We start from the raw sequence: 13699 nt of genomic DNA on the forward strand, positions 1-13699 counted from the left end.
AGATGAGGGATGCCAGGAACACGGAGCTGATGGGTACAAAGCAGGAAAGGGTTTCTCTGAAAGGGTGTTACAGACATGCAACAAGCCTACACACACACACACACACACACAGGGGCCCCTGTAGAATTATGTACAACGTTCTATGTAAACCGCCCACAATGGTAGGGAAGGGCAGTATAAAAATCTGGATGGATGGATAGATGGGTGGATGGATAGACAGACAGACAGACTCACGCTGGCCAGCCCTCAAAAGTTGAGACAGTGAAGAGAGCCATCATGCCTGCAGGGACGTTGTCGAAATTGAATTCACTATTCAGCCAGAGGCGTTCCCGCACCATTGGGTGAGTCACATCTCCGTCCTTGTACACGATGAATGTGCCCCTGGAATTGGGGAAGGGGGGATGCAGCAGGAGAGGGAGAATATACAGAAGATAAACTGTTTTTCAAAGGGTAGCTGTGTTGGTCCACAGTAGAATAGGTAGATGGGAGTCCAGGAGGAAGAAGAAAATTTGGTTTTATACCCTGCTTTTCATTGCCTAAAGGAGTCCCAAAGCAGCTTCCCTTCCTCTCCCCACAACAGACACTCTGAGAGGGAGGGGAGGGTGAGAGAGCCCTGATATTCCTGCTCGGTCAGAACAGCTCTATCAGGACTGTGATGAGCACAAGGTCACCCAACTGGTTGCACGTGTGGGAGCAGGGAATCAAACCCTGCTGTCACAATGCCCCAGGGGCCTGATTGATACCTACTTGCACTCCTCTGGTGTGTGTTTGGCCTCATCCGTGCAGCTGTAGAATTTGCCCTGTGAAGGAACATAGATAAGAGGAGATCTTGGATCAGAGGCTGGCAGCGATCAGACTGGGTGGTTTTCTGCTCTGGAGATGCTCTTGCCATCCATGAGTTTGGGAGACACATCATACACCAGCCCTGCCTGAGCAGCATCCTTTGGCCCTTCTAGCCCATCAGACTAGCCGGCAAGTGATGGGGTGAACGTACCGAGAGCAGGGAAGGAAGAAGCCGGAAATGAATGTGACACGCCTATGTGACCTGGAAGGGATGTAGGCACCTTGGGGATGTCAGGGATGATGCTCTGGTTTATGGGCAAACCTTTTGCCCAGGAGTCTGAGCGTTGCCGCCCCCCCTGCCCCCCCAGCATCATGATGTATCTACGTCACTTCTGATGTACACCAGGAAAGATGTTGGCAGGCCCAAAGTTACCCTTGGGCACCCTGTTGGGGATCCCTGACTTAACAATAGTCATTGGGGAGATACCTATATTCATTACAACACATTACCATAGACCAGCAGTTCTCAACCTGGGGGTCGCGACCCCTAGGGAGGTTGATCGACCCTTTTCCCAGGGGTCGCTGAGGCTGCTGGTACCGGTGGGTGGGAGCTGGGAGGGAAGGGGAGGCAAGCCCCAGCCTAGGCACTGTGGGTGGGGGGCCACCTCCATGGGGAAGTAGGGAGGAGGGCCTGGGAGAGAGGGGGACCCACAATGTGAGGCCTCTCCGATGGCTACCCGCCTGCATATGGCCCGTGTCCACCTCCAAGCCTTGCACTCGGGTGGCTGTGGCGGTTCCTTCCTTCCTTCCTTCCTTCCTTCCTTCCTTCCTTCCTTCCTTCCTTCCTTCCTTCCTTCCTTCCTTCCTTTCCTTCCTATTCCACTCCAATTTCCTTCCTTCCTTCCTTCCTTCCTTCCTTCCTTCCTTCCTTCCTTCCTTCCTTCCTTTCCTTCCTTCCTATTCCACTCCAATTTCCTTCCTTCCTTCCTTCCTTCCTTCCTTCCTTCCTTCCTTCCTTCCTTCCTTCCTTCCTATTCCACTCCAATTTCCTTCCTTCCTTCCTTCCTTCCTTCCTTCCTTCCTTCCTTCCTTCCTTCCTTCCTTCCTTCCTTCCTTCCTATTCCACTCCAATTTCCTTCCTTCCTTCCTTCCTTCCTTCCTTCCTTCCTTCCTTCCTTCCTTCCTTCCTTCCTTCCTTCCTTCCTTCCTTCCTTCCTTCCTTCCTTCCTTCCTGCTGTGGCAGCGGCAACCTCGGCAACCCAAAGGGGGTCGTGGCGTTAGGAAGGCTGAGAACCACTGCCGTAGACTTTTGTTCTCTGCCACATTAGGATGCACTTTTGTCCTGCAGTAAAGACTGAGCCACCATGGGGAGGAGGCAATCGGGTAGCTCCACTGCCCGTACATCTGCATGGCCCCCCAGAGGCAGAGACATCCATCCCTTACCTTGAACAGCTGGACTCCGATGCACGCAAACATGAACTGCAAGAGGGTGGTAACTATCATGATGTTCCCAATGGTGCGGATGGCGACGAACACGCACTGCACCACGTGCTGCGGGGAAAGAAGGGGGAGGGGAAATAGGGCATGAGGCAGCCAGCAGCAAAGATGTTCCCCTAATAGTCCTAAATACTAAGCAGGGCTAGGTCATATCCTACACCCAGTAGCAGAGAAAAGCAAAGATTAGATAAGAACTCGGGAAAGTACTAACGAGAACAGGGAGACAAGTTCTCCTGGGAGTGGCCAGCCGGCCAACCTCCCAGGCCAGTAGAGGTCAGGCAGTAGCAAAGTAACTGAGATGGAGTTCCAGAGGCTATGCAGGGAGGTCTGCTGCCCGGACCCTCACCTTGAGGCCTTTTGCCCGGTTGATGGCGCGGAGGGGACGGAGCACCCGGAGCACTCGCAGGATCTTCACTACGGAAATGGCACTGGAGCTGGGGATGGAGGAAGGGGAGGGAAGGAAATGTGAGGGCTGCTGGGCTCTAGAATAGGTCATGATTCTTATTTTTCAACTGGTATGCAAGTCTCACAACCCTGCAATGCCCTTTCCCTGCTTGAGTGGGGCGAAGATAGTCCATTCCTTCTTATATGACATACGTCTCACATAGAAACCTAGAGTTGGAAGGGACCTCCTGGGTCATTTAGTCCAACCCCCTGCACTGTGCAGGACACTCAAAACCCTATCACTCTTCCACTGTCACCTGCCACCCCTTGAGCCTTCACAGAATCAGTCTCTCCGTCAGATGGCTCTCCAGCCTCTGCTTTAAAATCTCCAAAGAGGGAGAACCCACCACCTCCCGAGGAAGCCTGTTCCACTGAGGAACCGCTCTGACTGTCAGGAACTTCTTCCGGAGGTTTAGATGGAATTTCTTTTACATTAATTTCATCCCATTGGTTCTGGTCTGTCCCTCCGGGGCAAGAGAGAACAACTCTGCTCCATCCTCCATATGGTAGCCTTTTAAATACTTGAAGATGGTGATCAGATCCCCTCTCAGTCGTCTCCTCTCCAGGCTAAACAGACCAAGCTCCCCCAATCTTTTCTCCTACATCTTGGTCTCCAAACCCCTCACCCTCTTTGTTGCCCTCCTCTGGAGATGCTCCAGTTTGTCTGCATCCCTCTTCGACTGGGGTGCCCAAAACTGAACACAGGACTCCAAGGGAGGCCGAACCAGAGCAGAGTAAAGCGGTACCATCACCTCCTGCGATCTGGACACGATACTCCGTTTGATACATCCCAGAACATAACTCAACAATGTCTCCCCCCACGAGTGAGGCTAAGGTGGTCCATTCCATCCCCTTTTGCTCCCAGGGATCCCGTTCAGACCCCCTCGCAGACTTACTGGATGCCGAAAGAGATGAGCGAGACGCTGACGACAAGCAGATCGAGGAGATTGAACCAGTTCCGGCAGAACGAGCCCTTGTGTAGGAAGGCACCATAAGCCGTCATCTGGGGACAGAGACCTGCTAAGCCCCTGGGTTGAGACACTAAGATCCCCTTGGGAAATATGCAAGCTGCAGATGAGACTGTGCGCGTTCCCCTTGTTTGCACAACAGGCTGCAACAGCAGGCGCTTCTCGATGCCGAATTTCAATCCGTCTTTCAAATTGGAAACGACCCCGACCCACACAGAGAGCATTATCTGGGGTTCATTCTGCAGTTGCCCACCTCTTTCCCCCAACTTTGGCAGCAACGGAGTGAGGAGGGCACTGGCCCTTGGTAGCAACCAGCTCCTGAGGCCGCCTTGTCGCTCTGGCCTCTGGGACAGATTCTCCATCTTCCCAATCGATGGAACCAGCCCCTCTCCCCCTTTTATCTCCTCTCTGCTCTCGACCTAAGCATACCTTGAGCAGGATCTCAACGGTGAAGATAGCGGTGAAAGCGTAGTCAAAGTAGCCCAGAATCTGAGCAAAGAGCAAGAAAAGGGAAAAGAGAATTAAAAAAACACCAGAAAGAGAGGGAGAAAAAGGTGAGAGAGAGGAAGAACAGAAACTGGAAGAGCGAAATGTTGGTGATTCTCTTTCTTCCTCTCCCCTCCTTTTTCACTCCCGTTACACGACCGCATTATTTCAAACGCGTAGCCGTGTGGGTCTGAAGTAGCACAATAAAATCAGAGTCCAGGAGCACCAATAAATCTTTGTTGGTCTTAAAGGTGCTCCTGGACTCTGGTTTTATTACGCCCGCGTTGTGTGGCTTACGTTATTGCGGAAAGAGTGCGCCCGGATGGGGTCCTCTGCCGCCAGGGAGATGCTGCTGAGGATGATGAAGACGAGGATGAGGTTCGTGAAGATGTGGTGGTGGATCAGCCTGTGGCACTGGACACGAAGCCTGGAGGGGGAAAGGAAGGCAGCCGCTTGGGAGAGCTCTAGGCCTCAGGAGAAAGTCACCCCCCCTCCTGAGGCTAGGGGCAGAGCTGGGTGGGTAAGAAGCGGTGCCCGACTGATCAAGGGGTCCATCCCGGAGAGGGAGGAGGTGGACTCTACTGGCGGAGCACAGGTGGGTCGGGGGAAGAGCCTCACTCTGCCTGTTTTCTGAGTGTGGCGTCTCATGGTCTTTGGGGATACAACTAGCCACAAAAGCTGATAGAAAACAATCCACTCCCTCGATGTTGGCCGCCCACTCTGAGATTTCACTTCCACACTCGCTTCTTAGTCCGTTTTTACAGGTCATCCAGGGCTAGTTTCAGATTGGGCTATGAAAATGCGTCTCTGCAGAAAGACAGGCACTACGGTGTTCACACCCAGGACTTTTCACAGCTGTGAAACGGTCCTTTCATTGTTGTGGCTACCGTGCAATCCCACATGGGATCTGCAGCTTCTTAGGCCTGCCACAGCCAGCAAGCTTAAAACAACTTTCCAGAAGCTCCCCAAAATGCTCAACCCCCTCACAGAGAGTGACTTTCCCGCCCAAAGTCATGTGATGTGGAAAGGTTAGCACTCTCCCCTCAGTTCTCCTTCCCGCCGCCAGAACAGGTAAGCCAATCTATCATCAGCAGCTCACAGTGGGGAAGGAGGGAGGGTTGTGTGCCTGCACAGAAGACCACTCAATGAACAACAGCTACAGGTAAGTGCAACCCAATCAAGGCACACTGTTATTCTGCACATATGGTTGATCTTCTGAAGGCACTCCTAAGATTCCTCTTCTGGCCAGAATAAAAAAAACAGGCTTGTTTTCTTCTTCCAGATTAAAGTGTAAAGTTCCAAATTCTTTTTGGAGGGACATTCCCCTGTTCTTTGCTTTGAATGCAGGTAAAAAATATCCAAGTGGAAGGAGCTTAAACCATTGTTGATCCCGTTGTTGATCCACTTTGGACATAAATACTGTCAGATCACAACCGAATCATGGCAACCCAGCAAGGAAGTTTCGAGGCAGAAGTGGTTTCCCATTGCCTTCCTCTGCAGAACCTACATCAATGGTCTCCCATCCAAGTACCGGCCCTGCTTAGGTTCCGAGATCTGACAAGATGCGACTCCACTAGTCCACCTTCCCTCTGTCAGTCCATTATAAAGGTAAAGATAAAGGTATCCCCTGTGCAAGCACCAAGTCACGTCTGACCCTTGGGGTGACGCCCTTCAGCGTTTTCATGGCAGACTCAATATGGGGTGGTTTGCCAGTGCCTTCCCCAGTCATTAGCGTTTACCCCCCAGCAAGCAAGCTGGGTACTCATTTTACCGACCTCGGAAGGATGGAAGGCTGAGTCAACCTTGAGCCGGCTGCTGGGATCGAACTCCTGACCTCATGGTCAGAGCTTCAGACAGCATGTTGGCTGCTTTACTACCCTGTGCCACAAGAGGCTCCACAATTCATTATATCCCAACATTTCCTGCTATTTCCCCAGCTTTGTGGAGGTATTTCCCCCCCCCCCCTTAAAATGCAAGTGAAATGCCTGTCTGTCTGGCATGAAGCGGCAAAGGTCTTATGGGGCTTCCTGGGACTGGAACCTTCGTAGCTTTGGCTGTTTTGATTAAGTCCTGTGCAGCTGCATGACTGAGGACTTCCTGAAGCAGCCCTTAATGAATTAGTTAATGAATAGACAGAGAAAGGGGAATTTCATTTCTAATTTCCAGCAAACAGTCAAAGTGCTTGTCTATTTTAAAACTATATTCCCCGGTTAAGAAATCTAGCTTGTACCCTTTTGCCAATATGGGCTCTCAATGTGACTTACTATCCACAAGATACCATACAAGTGAATGAGCCATCGTCTGATTGGTAAAGAGTCCCTAAGGGCCAAATGACACAATACAGCGAACATGAGCCATACTGGATGGACAGTCAGCCGTACGCCCGGGAACTAGTGTTTAAAAATGCTAATTCGCTTGGCACTGCTGTGAGGGGTGGGGGGAGAAAGGAGCTTCCAGCCCCCCCCCCCTTTTGCCAACAGAAATGGTCCCATTTTCCTTGGGTCACGCTTCTGGCATATTGTGTAGTTACACCCTAAATAAAGGCTGATTCAGCTGCCCAAGCACCAAGTGAATTAAACTAGCCATCTCCACTTGGGCAAAATCACAAAACTGGGGGGGACTTTATGTATTATCTCATAGTAAGCCACAGTGGTCAGTGAGTGAAGCTTGTACAACAGACACAGAACAAAAAACTATCCCTGGCATGTTTGTATCCAGGCTGTGGGTCATCCTAGAACAAGAAAGCCCCTCCCCCCTTATTTAGTCCCTTTGTGCTCACGGGTTCGTCTTGCTGAGACAGAAGAAAGAGCTTCCATCGGGAATCGGCAATACTTTCTCCTTGGGGGCATCCTCCGGTTTGTCCAGGTGGGATTCTGCCAAGCTCTCCTGGTCTCCGTCCTCCTCCTCCTCCTCCTCTTCCTCCTCCTCCTCCTCCTCCTCTTCCTCCTCACCTGTAAGGAGGGCAGGTTATGGGTTTAAGTTTGGAATTCCACGGGGTCTTCTCCCCTACTGAGCGGACAATACAACCGGTGTGGTCTTAAAACGGGTAATGGGCAGGCAAGACCCTGCGTGGCTCCAGAATACTGCTGAACAGGGCTCCTTGTGTTAATGGGCAGCCAATTACACACACACACACACACACACACACACACACACACACACACACACAGAGCTTATTGCTATAATTATTAGATTTATAGACTGCCCTTCTCTGTGAATGGGCTTCGGGCGGTTTTAAAACATTCTACAATTACAAAACCAACCGAAACCCCCTCCCACCCCATCCATCTCACCCCATCCACCTCCTACCTAGCCTACAGATTGGCTACTGATGTTGAACAAGAAGATCCAAGAAGAAAAGGTGTGTGTGTGGGGGGGGGTGCCTGGAGAGCTGGGACGCCTTAGAGCAGGGGTTGCTAAATTGTGGGGCTCCAGATGTCCATGGACTATAATTACCATAAGCCCCCTGACAGCATGGCCAACTGGACCAGTGCGCAAGGATCAGGGCTTGGGGGAGTTTCCTCCCCCCTTCCAGAAGTACTGGTACCCAGTACTAGCGAGTACTATAAAAAAAAGTTCTAGGAAATGTGTTTGTTGCTTAAAGGAGTAGAAAAGAGCAATGGCATCTCAAAGGCTCCTTCAGCAGTGGCTCCCCAGCCACAAATTTCGTAAGTCTTTAAAGTGTGACTGAATTCTTGCTCTTTTCTATTGCCTGAAGAAGTGAGCAGTGACTCACAAAAGCTCCTCCCCTGTCACAGATTGTGGTCATCTCTAAGTTGCTCCTGGACTCTGGCTTTTTTCTGCTGCTACAGACAGGCTAACGTGGCTACCCACCTTGTTGCTTTAAAGGTTCAGTCACGAATTTTCCAATTGATTTTATTTGTTTAGATGTTTATACTGCCCTTCCATATGGCTCTGAGCGGTTTACATCTAACATCATGGGCTAATTACATAGACCATTGCAACAAATATAACAAATATGAAAATCATAACGTAACATGTCAACCAGGACAATATTGAAACAGGAACAGGAACATTGACACAGCTTTGGGTTGGTCAGATTCTTCGGTCGTGGGAGGGGGTGTCTGCGGGGGGCAGTGGGTGTTTTGGGGCTGGTCGGCCTCAAGCAAATGCCTGGTGGAGGAGCTCCCTTTTGCAGGCCCTTTTGAAAGCAACTTTAAAAAAGAACTACTGCATTAAAATAAAGTATAACAATGATTTTTTAAAAAAAATCTCTCCTCACCTCCTTCTGTTCCGCCCTCCTCTTCCTCATCACAGTCCACCTGGAAAAAAAAAAGATTTTGGGAACCACCAATAGAGGGATTCCTAAAGAGAGAGGGGACTCCCTTCCTCAACTTCTAGACTGTCTACCACATAGGGGGACTCAGGTGAAAGACCTGTAAGAACCTCAGAAGAGCTGGGTCAGACCAGGGAGGGTCCATCTATTCCAACATCCTGCCTCACCCTGTGGCCAACCAACTCCTCTGGAAGGCCAACAACAAGGCAGAGAGGCCGAGGCCTTCAGAAGAACCTTATGCTCTGCTGGGTCAGGCCAGGGAGGGTCCCTCCAGTCCAGCCTCCCGTCTCACCCAGGGGCCAGCCAATTCCTCTGCAGGGCCAGCCACAGGGCAGAGAGGCCGAGGCCTTCCGCTGAGAAGACCCTCAGAAGAGCCCTGCTGGGTCAGACCAAGGAGGGTCCCTCCAGTCCAGCCTCCCATCTCACCCAGTTCCTCTGCAGGGCCAGCCACAGGGCAAAGAGGCCGAGGCCTTCCCCTGAGAAGACCCTCAGAAGAGCCCTGCTGGGTCAGGCCAGGGAAGGTCCCTCCAGTCCAGCCTCCCATCTCACACAGGGGCCAGCCAGTTCCTCTGCAGGGCCAGCCAAAGGGCAGAGAGACCGAAGCCTTCCCCTGAGAAGACCCTCAGAAGAGCCCTGCTGGGTCAGCCCAGGGAGGGTTCCTCCAGTCCAGCCTCCCGTCTCACCCAGGGGCCAGCCAGTTCCTCTGCAGGGCCAGCCACAGGGCAGAGAGGCCGAGGCCTTCCCCTGAGAAGACCCTCAGGACAGCCCTGCTGGGACAGGCCAGGGAGGGTCCCTCCAGTCCAGCCTCCCGTCTCACCCAGGGGCCAGCCAGTTCCTCTGCAGGGCCAGCCACAGGGCAGAGAGGCCGAGGCCTTCCCCTGAGAAGACCCTCAGAAGAGCCCTGCTGGGTCAGGCCAGGGAGGATCCCTCCAGTCCAGCCTCCCGTCTCCCCCAGGGGCCAACCAGTTCCCCTGGAGGTCCAACCACAGGGCAGAGAGGCCAAAGCCTTCATAAGGACATCAGAAGAGCCCTGCTGGGTCAGACCAAGGAGGGCCCATCCAGTCCAGCCTTCCATCTCACATAAGTGCCAACCAATTCCTCAGGAGGGCCAACAACAGGACACGGAGGCTGAGGAGTTAACAGATTTTAATATGTATTTTTTAATTTCTTAAACATCTATCATGTGATATGACCATATAAGGTCATGTTGACCCCCTGCAATGGCCAATGATGGGCCTGGAGGGAGTGGGAAGGGGAGGAGTCCTGGGTAGGCATGTCCACAGCTCTGCTTCCCAACCATATTCTGCACGATCGCACCCCTTCTAGGGGTTCTCGGAGCGTGACAAAGAGCTCAGGGGCTTCTCTACAGTATAAAAGTGGAGAACGGCTACACTACGCCAAGATGGCTCCCCGTGAGAAGGACTGACGATATAGCAAGCCACGGCTTTCGGTTGGCAAGACCTGAGCAAAGCTGTCAACAAAAGGCCATTCATTCATCGGGCCACCCTGAGTCAGAGCTGCTGGATGCCGCTTCACCTACGCACGTGTACTTGTACATTTGGGGTGCTGGGAAGCGTCAGTTGTCTCTCCGGCAGCAGTCTGATCAGAACCATCATGCAGGGATCCCATCCTCACCTTTACGATCTTCTCATCTTTTTCACCACTCTCCTCCCCCTCTGTTGGGGCCTTTCTGGATCACAGGCGCGTTTGGGAGAGAAGACAGGGTCAGAAGGCAGGAAAGAAAACATGAGCCTCAGTATAACATCCGCAGTTTGATAAAATCAGAGTCCAGTAGCACCTTTGAGACCAACAAAGATTTATTCAAGGCGGGAGCTTTCGAGTGCAAGCACTCGAAAGCTCCCGCCTTGAATATATCTTTGTTGGTCTCAAAGGTGCTCCTGGACTCTGATTTTATTGTGCTACTTCAGACCAACACGGCGACCCATTTGAATCTATCTGCAGTTTGGTCTCTCGGAATTTGCCCCCAAAGGACTAGAAGCAGCTACAGGGGATGTGAATCCCCAGAGAGAGAACAAAAGGGAAGGAAAGGGCTGTCATTTTCCTTTCCGTTGCTTTTCCCTTAACGGTTTCAAGGTCGCCACAAGACCCCTTGGGTGAGTGGCGACTAATAAGATCCGATAAACAAATGAACTTGATCTCTCTGCCCCCTTCTCCTCCTTCATGAAACAACCCCTGCGGCTGCAATGGCAAAGAAAATATTTTTAAAGCGATCTTAATCATCATTCAATGTGTACCTTCACATTTTATGTAAACCGCCCTGAGCCTCATGGGAGGGCGGTATAGAAATATAATAAATAAATAAATCTTAAGTGCACACAGAAAGACATGAGGGAAGGTTGAGCCCTGGGAGGATGGATGAAATTCTTAGGGTAGCTCATATTCCTGGAACCTGTGTTTTTATTTTTTATTATTTTATTTATATTCATATACCGCCCTCCCCTGAGGCTCAGGGCAGTTCACATAAAACGTAGAAACAGTACGTAGATCTTAGTTTTCATAACGATTTTCATACAACATAAATAACATTAACCTATAACAGAGGTAACAGAATATAACGATGCAAACAAGTCCAGAGCAGAACGCATAGGTGGACCTCCAGGAGGGAGGGAGCAGGGACCCTGTAGATGTTGCTGGTTGCTCGGTCTCCACCAAATGCCTGGTGGAAGAGCTCTCTTTTACAGGCCCTGCAGAACTGTTTTAGCTCCGTCAGGGCCCTGCTCTCCTCCGGGAGTTCCTTCCACCAGGTGGGGGCCAGGACCGAGAAGGTTCTGGCCCTGGTTAAGGCTAGGCAGGCTTTTTTAGGGTCAGGGATCATTAACGGCCTGGGAACACTGCGGTGTGACAGGGGCTCAAAAGGATCCCTTGAACCCTCTAGTATTAGATCCAGGCAGTAGATCCCCATCCTCCCACTTGCCTCTAAAAAGCTACAGATCAACCATAAGAGTCCAAATGCTCAACTTCTGTAAGGTCCCAACATCTTCTTGGGGGTCTTGGTTCCCTTTCTCCACCCAGCCAACCTGCGATCCACGATTCCCCATATCAGTTCTCCGGTTAGGAGCTGCTCTTACTTCTTCTTTGAGGTATTTATGTTGTCCCCGTCTGCAAGGTTGTCCACAGCAATGGCCAAGAAGACGTTGAGGAGGATATCTGGGAGCGAGAGCTCAAGGAAAAGTCATGTACATGGAAAGAGACCACACTTCCTCAGGACAGAGCCAGGCGGGATACTGATCATGGGGGCACAAAATGCCTCATCTGCAGGGAGTCAATTTTCCAAGCACTACAACGGAAGTGAACACATGAACACAAGAAGACAAGAAATGGTCTCATAATGAATAAGATCATCAGTCAACAGCGTCAGTACTGTCCGCTCAGGCTGGAAGCAGCTCTCCATGGTCTCAGGTCTTTTCCATCATCTATTACCTGGTACTTTTACCTGGAGATGGAATCTGGAACTTTCTGCAGGCCAAGCAGAGGCTCTGCCACTGCTTGTCTTAGGTCAAGGTCTTTCTCATCACCTCCTGCCTGGTCCTTCTGCTGAAGATGCTGGGGACTAAACCTGGGACCTTCTGCCTGCCAAGCAGAGACTCTGCCACTGAGCCAGAGTCTCAGGCCAACGTCTTCCCTATCCCCTCCTGCCTGGTCCTTTCCACTGGAGATGCCAGGGATTGAACCTGGGACCTTCTGCCTGCCAAGCAGAGGCTCTGCCACTGAGCCAGAGTCTCAGGCCAACGTCTTCCCTATCCCCTCCTGCCTGGTCCTTTCCACTGGAGATGCCAGGGATTGAACCTGGGACCTTCTCTCTGCCAAGCAGAGGCTCTGCCACTGAGCCAGGGTCTCAGGCCAAGGTCTTTCCCATCCCCTCCTGCCTGGTCCTTCTAACTGGAGATGCCGAGGATTGAACCTGGGACCTTCTGCCTGCCAAGCAGAGGCTCTGCCACTGAGCCAGGGTCTCAGGTCAAGGTCATTCCCATCCCCTCCTGCCTGGTCCTTTTAACTGGAGATGCCAGGGATTGAAACCGGGACCTTCTGCATGCCAAGCTTGGGCCTTTTAACTGGAGATGTTGGGGATTGAACCGGGTTCCTTCTGCATGCCTACAGGTGCTCTACCACTGAGCCCTGGCCCCTCCCCATGTGGTATACAGTATATCTGTGCATGCGTGCCACACAATATAGACTGAAAGTATTGTGACTGATTGCCCAGTGTGACCACACCCAAGAATTTAAGAACATAAGAATGTTGGAAGAGCCCTGCTGGATCAGACCAAGGATCCATCTACTCCAGCCTCCTATCTCACACAGGGGCCAGCCAGTTCCTTTGGACAACCAACAACAGGGCAGAGAGGCCGAGGACCTCCTCTAAAGTTGTCTCCTTGCACTGGGATTCAGAGGGCTCTGAGCGCGAAGGTTTTCTTTACTCACCATGGCTAGTAGGCACTGCAACTAAACCTCCATGAAACTGTCTAATCCCTTTTAAAACTGCCTGGGCCTGTGGCTGTCACATCACCCTCTGGCAGCTAATCCCACATTTGCATTAATGCCAACAAAAGTGCAGGCAAACAGAGGCACCAGCAGAGTGGGTTAAGTTGGACATTTGCATTCTTTAAGAAGTACAAAATATAGCCAGAGCAGAACATATCCTAATAGCACGAAGCACCTGACCTCTGTGTCAGCAACATAAACACATTTTGGGACCAACATTGTCCATATTGTTGTGGGATTCTGGCCGGCAGCACAAGCCGTCCTGTCGGGCCAGCCTTCAAAGGATACAGTTTCCGCAAATGAAGAGGATGATGAAGTAGATGCAGACCAGCATGCCTGGGAAATAGGGGCCGCCGTAGGCCATGATGCCATCGTACATCACCGCATTCCAGTCTTCTCCTGTTAGGATCTACGGCAAGGGCAAAGGGACAATAAAGCAACAGTTGTTCCACAAGCGCTTCTAGAGCAGAGCAGCTTGCAATATTCCAGTGAAAAGAAGGTGGCTTTATTATGCGGTCTCAAGAAAGCCACCCCCTGAGAACACAAAAAAGGAATTCCAGGGTGTATCAGCCACACATCCTCCTGCGTGTAGAAGAAGAAGTGTTGGTTCTTATATGCCGCTTTTTTCTACCTGAAGGTGTCACAAAGCAGCTTACAATCGCCTTCCCTTTCCTCTCCCCACAACAGACACCCTGTGAGGTGGGTGAGGCTGAGAGAGCTCTGA

At 51.5% G+C, this 13699-nt stretch overlaps 1 protein-coding gene across 1 annotated transcript in view; it reads right to left on the minus strand.

Moving 5' to 3' along the window:
- Positions 1–13699, minus strand: part of CACNA1F (calcium voltage-gated channel subunit alpha1 F) — a 70512-nt gene that overhangs the window by 30288 nt on the left and 26525 nt on the right. Inside the window, exons 16-27 of the mRNA XM_077329724.1 lie at positions 13264–13384; positions 11565–11643; positions 10111–10165; positions 8422–8461; positions 6958–7129; positions 4476–4605; positions 4122–4181; positions 3621–3727; positions 2627–2714; positions 2227–2334; positions 748–800; positions 235–381 (exon numbers count right to left, since the gene is read on the minus strand). Coding sequence (XP_077185839.1) covers positions 235–381; positions 748–800; positions 2227–2334; positions 2627–2714; positions 3621–3727; positions 4122–4181; positions 4476–4605; positions 6958–7129; positions 8422–8461; positions 10111–10165; positions 11565–11643; positions 13264–13384 — 1160 coding nt within the window. The remainder of the gene's footprint in view (positions 1–234; positions 382–747; positions 801–2226; positions 2335–2626; positions 2715–3620; positions 3728–4121; positions 4182–4475; positions 4606–6957; positions 7130–8421; positions 8462–10110; positions 10166–11564; positions 11644–13263; positions 13385–13699) is intronic.

Source organism: Paroedura picta, chromosome 3, assembly GCF_049243985.1.
Source record: "Paroedura picta isolate Pp20150507F chromosome 3, Ppicta_v3.0, whole genome shotgun sequence".
Taxonomy (NCBI): Eukaryota; Metazoa; Chordata; class Lepidosauria; order Squamata; family Gekkonidae; genus Paroedura; species Paroedura picta.